Source organism: Scyliorhinus torazame, chromosome 5 (assembly GCF_047496885.1).
Source record: "Scyliorhinus torazame isolate Kashiwa2021f chromosome 5, sScyTor2.1, whole genome shotgun sequence".
In the NCBI taxonomy this organism is placed as follows: Eukaryota; Metazoa; Chordata; class Chondrichthyes; order Carcharhiniformes; family Scyliorhinidae; genus Scyliorhinus; species Scyliorhinus torazame.
The window spans coordinates 74,859,743-74,869,096 of record NC_092711.1 but is presented as its reverse complement, the minus strand read 5'-3'; the positions used below and the strand labels follow the sequence as shown (position 1 = coordinate 74,869,096).

General features: G+C 48.4%; 1 protein-coding gene across 3 annotated transcripts; it reads right to left on the bottom strand.

Annotated features, from left to right (window-relative positions):
* Nucleotides 1-372: 372 nt before the first annotated feature.
* LOC140418470 (uncharacterized) lies at nucleotides 373-5,161 on the bottom strand. Of its 3 annotated transcripts, XR_011945070.1 has the most exons (3): nucleotides 5,105-5,161; nucleotides 1,263-3,765; nucleotides 373-1,181 (listed from the first exon to the last, which is right to left on the bottom strand). XR_011945070.1 is itself a non-coding variant. In XM_072501938.1 (2 exons), the coding sequence occupies exon 2, from the start codon at nucleotides 3,352-3,354 to the stop codon at nucleotides 1,996-1,998; it is 1,359 nt and encodes a 452-aa protein (XP_072358039.1). In that variant the 5' UTR covers nucleotides 3,355-4,262; nucleotides 5,105-5,161; the 3' UTR covers nucleotides 373-1,995. The 3 variants fall into 3 exon arrangements, 2 of the variants coding, with proteins under 2 accessions (XP_072358039.1, XP_072358038.1); XM_072501938.1 differs by having other exon boundaries at nucleotides 373-4,262; XM_072501937.1 differs by having other exon boundaries at nucleotides 373-3,765.
* Between the last annotated feature and the right edge of the window lie 4,193 nt (nucleotides 5,162-9,354).

Here is a 9,354-nt window from a genome sequence, read left to right as displayed (position 1 = left end):
GAGAGGAAGAAAACTGGGAGTGGAGGAAAGAAATGGTGCAGATGGTGAGATGGGTTTGGTTCTTATCACAGAAAGAAGGGAGAGTGTGTGAGATGAGAATTTACAGCTTTGGGTAATTGAAAGAAAACATTGAAAGTGGAATTGTCTGTCCCAAATTTTGTACAAAGTATTAAAGAGGAAAATTTGCAGATGAGAAACTCAAACCAAACATCACATTGAAGGGTAACAGTTATTCGATTCATTGGGACTGGAATATCACAGGCCATTGAATGTGGAAGGAGCAATGTTAAGTCTATTCTGCCCGTGGGAAAAGATTTCAAATATTATTGTGACTGGAAACGTGCCGATTCTCAACACCTCCCCCCCCCCCCCCCCCAAGTGAGAGAGTTCCAATGAACCGTGAAAAGAGCTTCACCCAGTTACACAGCCAGCAGAAAGATCACACATAGGGTAAGTCAGTGGGAAATATATGGCAGATAAAGTATAATTTGGGAAAAAAGTGAAGTTGTCCTGTGTTGGGAAGAATAATAATTTAAATAGAGAGATTGCAGAATACCAGAGTAGAGAAAGATCTGTGTGTCCTTGTACACAAACCACAAATGTATTTATTACCTCACACTCCTCCAGATTGATCTCCATTTGCTTCTTTGCTGCCCAGCTGATCAGTCTACCGATATCTTCCTGTAGTCTACAACTTTATTCCTCACTGTAAACCACAAGACTGCAAATGTCTTAACCATGTCCCTGTGTTAAAATCTAAATCATTCATATATACCACACAAAGCATGGAATCTTGTCCTGAACAATCCAGAACTCCGCTGGAAACAGTCTTCCAGTCACAAAAATACCTCTGGACCATTCCCCTTTGCTTCCTGCTGCTCCAGCTGATGACATTTCCAGCGTAATGGAAGTGTCCTGGTTTCCCCACATGGAACTGGATGTGCATTATTTATTTAATTATTCACTGACTTAAGTAAATAAACTGAAGATTAAAACAAATAGGGCCGTATGGTGGTGCAGTAGTTAGCACTACGGCCTCACGGCGTTGAAGTCCCAGGTTCGATGCTGGCTCTGGGTCACTCTCCGTGTGAAGTTTGCACATTCTCCCCGTGTTTGCGTGGGTTTCGCCCCCACAACCCAAAGATGCGCAGGCTAGGTGTATTGGCCACGCTAAATTGTCCCTGAATTGGAAAAAATGAATTGAGAACTCTAAATTTATATAAAAAAAGAATGAAACAAATAAAGATTCATCAGATACTCACCAATCAGTTTTTTCCATTATCCTGAAGTGACCTTATTTTTATCGGGAGTTAACTGAAGTGTTTTCCTAACCTCTCATTATCTAAATTTCCATTCACCACTTTTCTGTCCACCTGGCCCAGTCCATGGCTTTCTCCCTCATTGTCTAAAACACATGAACAACATTTATATAATCGTGGTGCATACATTTCAGTCTAAATCATTGATATATACCGGAAACTGTGGAGCCCCACTGGAACGGACGTCCAGGCATCATTCAGTCCTGAATGTGACTAACAGCAGCAACAACAGCTGAATCCAAGCCCTGCTGTTGCCTGCGAACTTGCTGATGCCTGTGCAGGTTGTTTGACAGAGTGAATCTCCTCTCACGCAGGGAGCAGTTAAACAGCCTCCCCAGTACCGCTCCCACGTGTGGGCCACATGGTAGCACAGTGGTTAGCACCGTTGCTTCACAGCTCCAGGGACCCAGGTTTGATTCCCGGCTTGGGTCACTGTCTGTGCGGAGTCTGCGCGTTGTCCCCGTGTGTGCGTGGGTTTCCTCCAGGTGCTCCGGTTTCCCCCCCCCAGTCCAAAATTGTGTAGATTAGGTGCACTGGCCATGCTAAATTGCCCTTAGTGTCCAAAAAGGTTAGGTGGGGTTAAGGGTTGGGTCAGAGGTACGGGCTTAAGTCGGGTGCTCTTTCTAAGCGCTGGTGCACTCGATGAGCTGAATGCCCTCCTTTTGCACTGTATACACTATGATTCCGTTTCAGTGTGAACTCGCTGGTGTTTCCGCAGATTTGGTTTACTTTTAAATCTCTTTTCACAGTCAGAACATTTAAAAGGTTTCTGATCAATGTGAACAAGTTGATGTCTCGTCAGGTGGGATGACTGAGTAAATTTCTTGTCACACACGGTGCAAGAGTACGGTCTCTGCCCAGTATGAACTCGCTGGTGTTGCAGAAGCTGGGATGAACATGTGAATCTCTTCCCACACACGGAGCAGGAGAACGGCCTCTCCGCAGTGTGATTGCGTTGGTGTCTCAGTAAATTCATTTTACTTTTAAAGCTCTTCTCACAGTCAGCACATTTAAAACATCTCTGATCAGTATGAACAAGTTGGTGTCTCAGTAGGATTGATGACTGAGTGAATCCCGTCCCACACAAGGAGCAGGTGAATGGCCTCTCCCCAGTGTGAGTGCGTTGGTGTCTCAGTAATTCCTTTTTACTTTTAAAGCTCTTCTCACAGTCAGCACATTTAAAAAGTCTCTGATCAGAATGAACAAGTTGGTGCTCCAGGAGGTGGGATAACCGAGTGAATCCCTTCCCACACACGGAGCAGGTGAATGGCCTCTCACCAGTGTGAGTGCTTTGGTGTCTCAGTAAATCCTTTTTACTTTTAAAGCTCTTCTCACAGTCAGCACATTTAAAAGGTCTCTGATCAGTATGAACAAGTTGGTGTCTCAGGAGGAATGATGGCTGAGTGAATCCCTTCCCACACACGGAGCAGGTGAATGGCTTCTCTCCAGTGTGATGGCGTTGATGTGTCAGTAGATCTTTTCTGGATTTAAAGCTCTTTTCACAGTCAGCACATTTAAAAGGTCTCTGGTCAGAGTGAACCTGATGGTGAGCCCGGAGGTTTGACAAATCAGTAAATCCCTTCCCACATTCCAAACAGGTGAATGGCCTCTCCCCAGTGTGAGTGCGTTGATGTAACAGTAAACTATTTCTGCTTTTAAAGCTCTTCTCACAATCAGCACATTTAAAAGGTCTCTGATCAGTATGAACAAGTTGGTGTGTCAGGAGGTGGGATGACAGAGTGAATCCCTTCCCACACACAGAGCAGGTGAATGGCCTCTCCCCAGTGTGAGTGCGTTGATGTGTCAGTAAATCCTTTCTGCGCTTAAAGCTCTTTCCACAGTCAGCACATTTAAATGGTCTCTGATCAGTATGAACAAGTTGGTGTGTCAGGAGGTATGATGACCGAGTGAATCCCTTTCCACACACGGAGCAGGTGAACGGCCTTTCCCCAGTGTGAATACGTTGATGAGTTTCCAATTCAGATGGGTAATTGAATCCCATCCCACAGTCCCCACATTGCCACGGTTTCTCCATGGTTATCGGCAAGTTATCAGGTGTAGGTGGGATGCAGATTTGAGGTCACTGTCAGATCAGCCATGATGTTATTAAATGGTGGAACAGGCTCACGGGGCTGAATGTCCTTTTGCTGCTTCTTGATTCCTTTGGTGTGAATGTCCTTATGTCTCTCCAACTTGGAGAAGCCCTGAGTATGGTGTCTCCCTGATGTAAATGCTGCAATTTAATTTCATGCTGTGTGATTGGTTAAAGCTCAGTTCCAGCTAACTGTGGAAAATTACTTGATGTCCGTGTCTCGGTGCTTTTCCAAACACTGATTTTTGAAATTTTTTCCAAAAGACAAAACAGACAAACATTTCTCCTTCCACGTTGAAAGGCCGGTCCTGATGAATCAAGTGACTCGGTCAGATCTCAACATGTTGTTTGCATCTGCAAATATTATGTGAAAGGAGATTACATTGTAATATTGTGAATATATAAGACACAAACAGGCCATTCTGTCACAGATTCTGCTGCTGTCCATACTCGGCACACATCTCCCGACTGTCCCATCTATCAAATCTCAGCCTTTCAGCTGATTTTCAATTCCATTTTCTCTCATGTCCTTGTCCCGTTTCCTTTTGAAAACATCTCAGCACTTTCCTCAACTCCTTTCCATGGTAATGGGTTGCACATTCAGAACCTGTGAGGAAATACATTTGTCTGTATTGTCCCCTTGGATTTATCCATAACTATCTTGTATTTATGACTTGTTGTTTATTGATGGTCACTCTCTCACATCACCCCTCTCCATTTAATCTTTCCTGAGAGCTGTAATCTCTCATATTACAAAAGTCATCACTGTCAATGCAGGATAGAATTCACAAAGAGACAAACCTTTCTGTTGGGTTCAGTTTGTTGTGTGCAAATTCTCCAATTCTAACCCCCTGTAAAAGGAGTTTAAAAAAGCCATCACTATCAGTCCAGGATAGAAATTCTGAACAGGCAATTCTAATTTCTCTGGAACATTTTTTCCTCTCTTGTTCCCCCAAAGCTGTAAATCCCCGTCCCACACACTCTCCCTCCTCCCTGGGCTGAAATCCAAACCCATCTCACCATCTCTTTCCTCCACTCCCAGTTTTCTCCCTCTCCTCTGCCTGGGTTCAGTTCTCCAGCTCCTGTCTGCAGACTGACAATAATATCAATGGGTCTTATTGGGGGTTTGGGGTCTCCAGCGGGTGTTTGTGAATCCTCCCCGCCCACCTGCCAGGGTTTCCTTTCTTGTCAGAGATCAGAGTCCTCATTGATTTGAGTGCAAAGTGTAAGCTCTTATTTATTATCCCCCCCTCCCCCATCCTCTGATGCGAACCATCCTCCAGTGTCTGAAGCAGGATGGTGCCCGTTAACCTGGGCCTGTTCCCGGGAGGGAGAAGCCCCGCAGCTGCAAACCAGGGAGCTGAGAATGATGGTGACGGGTTTGCTCCAGCTCACAATGCCCGGGGACTGATTGACGGCGGGTCCGGACCAATACGAAGAAGGGGCGGATCTGGAGGAACGAGAGCAGCTGGTCCTCCAACCAATCAGAGTGAACGAGAGGTGGAGCAAACCCGGGGCTCTCGCTCCCTTCGCGTGCGCCCGGCCACTCGGGCCTGTCTCGGGGAAAAGCCCGAGCAGCTTTCGCCGGTTCAATTGCTGTATCCGAGCTTCGTATCCAGACCTGTGGCCAACACGAAGTGTTTGTAAAGCCTCCCAACCTATCCGACGCCTCCATCCCTCCCCCATGACTCACCGCGCGGATCTGACCGGCGAACGATTTTCACCCGACCGCCTGCATCCTAACCTGTCATCGACACTGCGCATGCTCTTAGTCACGTTGGTGATCGTGGCTCTGCCCCGCCCCCATTCACTCCGATTGGTTGGAGGATCAGCTGCTTCCCTCGGTACTCCAGCCCCGCCCCTCTCTTTCTATTGGTCCCGAGCTGCCGTCAATTACCCGATCATTGTGAGCTGGAGCATGCGCAATGTCGATGCTGGTCTCGGCCGGGCGGTTTCACTGAAACGCGGTGTGGACCCCAAACCCCAATAAGAAGTTTCCGGCCCGGGTTTGCATCGAGCCGGGGGACAGCTGCGGCCTGCTCCCGGTGACAGGCCTGAGTTAACGGCCGCCGTCTTTATAGAGGCTGCAAACCCGCAGGGGGCAAAACATCAGAGATAGAGTTTGTTGTGAAACCAATGGGATGTAAAACAGGAGGTCAGGGTTACAGTCAACAACAACAACTTCTATTTATATAACACCTTTAACATCATAAATCATCCCAGTCAACCTCACAGGAACATTCTAAAACAAAGTGAGACACCCAGACACAAAAGGAGATATTAGGACAGGTGACCAAAACTTGGTCCAAGAGGTGAGTTTAAAAGAGTCTGAAAGGAGGTGAGTGAGTGGAGACGGGGAGGTTTAGGGAGGGAATTCAGTGCTTGGGGCCGAGGGAACTTAAAACCATGGTGGAGTAATTACAATCGGGGGTGTGCAAGAGCCCAGGATCAGAGCTGTGCAGATATCTCAGGGGGTTGTGGGACTGGAGGAGATGGCAGACACGGAGAGAGGAGGCCATGGAGGGATTTGAAAACAAGGGTGAGAATTCCCGTACCAGCTTCCCTGAACAGGCGCCGGAATGTGGCGACTAGGGGCTTTTCACAGTAACTTCATTTGAAGCCTACTTGTGACAATAAGCGATTTTCATTTCATTTTCATTTTCAATTGACTGGGAGCGAATGCAAGTCTCGGAGCACAGGGATCATAGGGGAAAGGAACTTGCTGTGAATTAAGACATGGGTAGCAGACTTTTGGATGGCTTTAAGTTTACAGAGGTAGAATGTGGGAGAGCAGCCAGGTGTGTGATGGAATTGTCCAATCGGGAGGTGACAATGGCATGACCGAGGTTTCAGCCCCAGGCGCACAGACACAGGAGAGAGGCCAGATCATGTAATGTATGTGGAAACAGGCAGTCTTTTTAAAAAAATGTTTTTATTCAAAATGTTTCAATAATTTTTACAAACCACTACAAAAGAAAATATAATGCAAAGAGAACAAAACAATAAGCCAACAAAAACAATTTAACCCTCTAACAAATTAACAGTTTAACAAACAAAACAAGGGGGGGCATTTGCCCCTTACAAATAAAATGAAATGAACCTCCCCCAACCCCCCGGATTGCTGCTGACCTCCATCTAACGTTCCGCGAGAAAGTCAAGGAACGGTTGCCACCGCTGATAAAACATATTTATCTTTACCCGTCAGTCTGGCCTCAAATAAACTCGAGATGGATTTGTAGGCATAGCATTAGTTATTTTTATTCGACTTGCAAGTCTGACTCGTTTCACAAAATCCCAGAACACAAGCAGTCTCCTAGGTCTCCAGAATCAAGTGCTTCTAGAGAACAAAGAAATCTCTAACAACACATTCAAATGGCATCAAGTTTCACATGCAAGATTCCCATAGGTCATCCTATACACCTCCTGACCTGGCCATACATCCTAATTGGCTCACTTCTCATTCCTTCCTCTGGCCTCTTATTACCCAGCATCCTTTTCTCCTCATACTCTAAACACCCCCATCCCCCTTCCCTTGCCATGCTCTCTGAAATCCTTTGTCTGTGAACTAACATGAATTAGACTGGCCTACATCTACATTAATATTTAAAGTAACTATTTTATATCACATTCGTCACCGCCTGGAGAACCCCTGCAAGGACCCTCGCAAGGCAAACTTCATCTTCTCCAACCTGAGAAACCCCGCCATGTCACTAACCCAAGCCTCTATGCTTGGGGCCTTCGCGTCCCTCCACATTAACAAGAGCCTTCTCCGGGCTACCAAGGAGGCAAAGGCTAGAACTCCAGCCTCTTTCGACTCCTGCACTCCCGGATCATCCGATACCCCAAATATCACTATTCCCCCAGCTCGGTTTAACCCGAGTGTCCAAGACCTTGGACATAGTCTTTGCAAAGCCTTTCCAAAATTCGGCAAGTGCTGGGCATGTCCAAAACAAATGGGCGTGGTTCGCTGGGCTCCCTGAACATCTCACACACTTGTCCTCTACCCCAAAGAACTTACTCATTCTCGCCCCTGTCATATGCGCCCGGTGCACTAATTTAAACTGAATCAGGCTTAGCCTGGCGCAAGATGAGGAGGAATTGACCCTGCCCTGGGCGTCAGCCCACAGGCCCTCATCCAGCTCCTCCTCCCATTTGCCCTTCAGCTCTTCCACCGAGGCCTCCTCCGCCTCCTGCAGCTCCTGGTATATGTCGATACTTTGCCATCCCCCACCCACATGCCTGAGACCACCCTGTCCTGCATCCTCCGGGCAGGTAGCAGCGGGAATTCCCCCACCTGCTTTTTCACAAACACCCGAACCCGCATGTACCTAAAAGTGTTCCCCGGGGGCAACCCAAATTTCTCCTCCAGCGCCCTCAGACTGGCAAAAGTCCCATCGATAAACAAATCACCCATCCTTTTGATTCCCGCCCTGTGCCAGCTTAGGAACCCGCCGTCTATCCTAGACATGGTTCTCCATATCGGAGTCCAGGCTGAGGCCCCTACCTCCCCCCTATGCCCTCTCCACTGCCCCCAAATCCTCAGTGTCGCCGTCACCACCGGGCTCGTGGTATACTGTTTCGGCGGAAGTGGCAACGGTGCCGTCACCAGTGCCCCCAGGCTAGTATCTGTACAGGACGGTGCTTCCACGCCGCCCCCTCTCCCTCCATTACCTATTCCAGAATCATAGACACATTTGCTGCCCGGTAATAGCTGCACACGTTTGGCAGCGCCAACCCCCTCCCACCCGACTGCACTCCAAAAACAGTCTCAACCCGTGGGGTCTTATTTGCCCACACAAATCTCTAATACTCCTATTTACCCGCTTGAAAAAGGACTTGGGGATGAGAATGGGCAGGCACTGGAAGACGAACAAGAACCGAGGGAGGACCGTCATCTTTACGGACTGCACCCTCCCCGCCAGGGAGAGTGGCAGCATGTCCCACCTCCTAAAGTCCTCCTCCATCTGATCCACCAGCCGCGCTAAGTTGAGCTTATGCAGGACCCCCAAACTCTTGGCAACCTGGATGCCCAAGTACCGAAAGCTCCTCTCCACCATCTTGAGCGGTAGCTCTCCCAACCTCTTCTCCTGGCCCCTCGCAGGCACCTCAAAAAGCTCGCTTTTTCCCACATTTAGCTTGTATCCCGAGAAGTCTCCAAAATCCCTAAGTATCCGCATGACCTCCCTCATCCTCTCCACCGGATCTGCAATGTACAGGAGTAGGTCATCCGCATACAGTGAAATACGGTGCTCCTCCCCCGCCCCTGAACCAACCCCCTCCAGTTTCTGGACTCTCTCAATGCCATAGCCAGCGGCTCAATCGCTAGGGCAAACAGCAGGGGGGGACAAGGGCCTCGTTCACGATATAGTCTAAAGTACCCCGACCGCCGCCGGTTCATCGAAACACTCACCACCGGGGCCTGATACAACAATTTGACCCACCCTATGAATTCCTCCCCAAACCCAAATCTGCCTGACACTTCCCACTCCACCCTGTCAAAAGCTTTCTCCGCGTCCATTGCCGCTACCACTTCTGCATCCCCACCCTCCAAGGGCATCATGGTCACATTCGGAAGCCTCCGCACATTCGTATTCAGCTGCCTGCCCTTCACAAACCCCATCTGATCCTCATGAAACACTCCCGGGATACAGTCCTCAATCCTAGTGGCCAAGATCTTGGCCAACAGCTTGGCATCCACATTAAGGAGCAAAAACGGCCTATAGGAGCCACATTGCAGCAGGTCCTTATCACGCTTGAGGATAAGCGAGATCAGAGCCTGCAACATCGTCGGGGGAAGGATTCCCTTTTCCTTAGCCTCGTTAAAAGTTCTCAACAGCAATGGGCCCAAAAGCTCCGAGAATTTCCTATAGAATTCTACGGGAAACCCATCCAGCCCCAGGGCCTTGCCCGCCTGCATACTCCCCAACCCCTTAATTAGTTCCT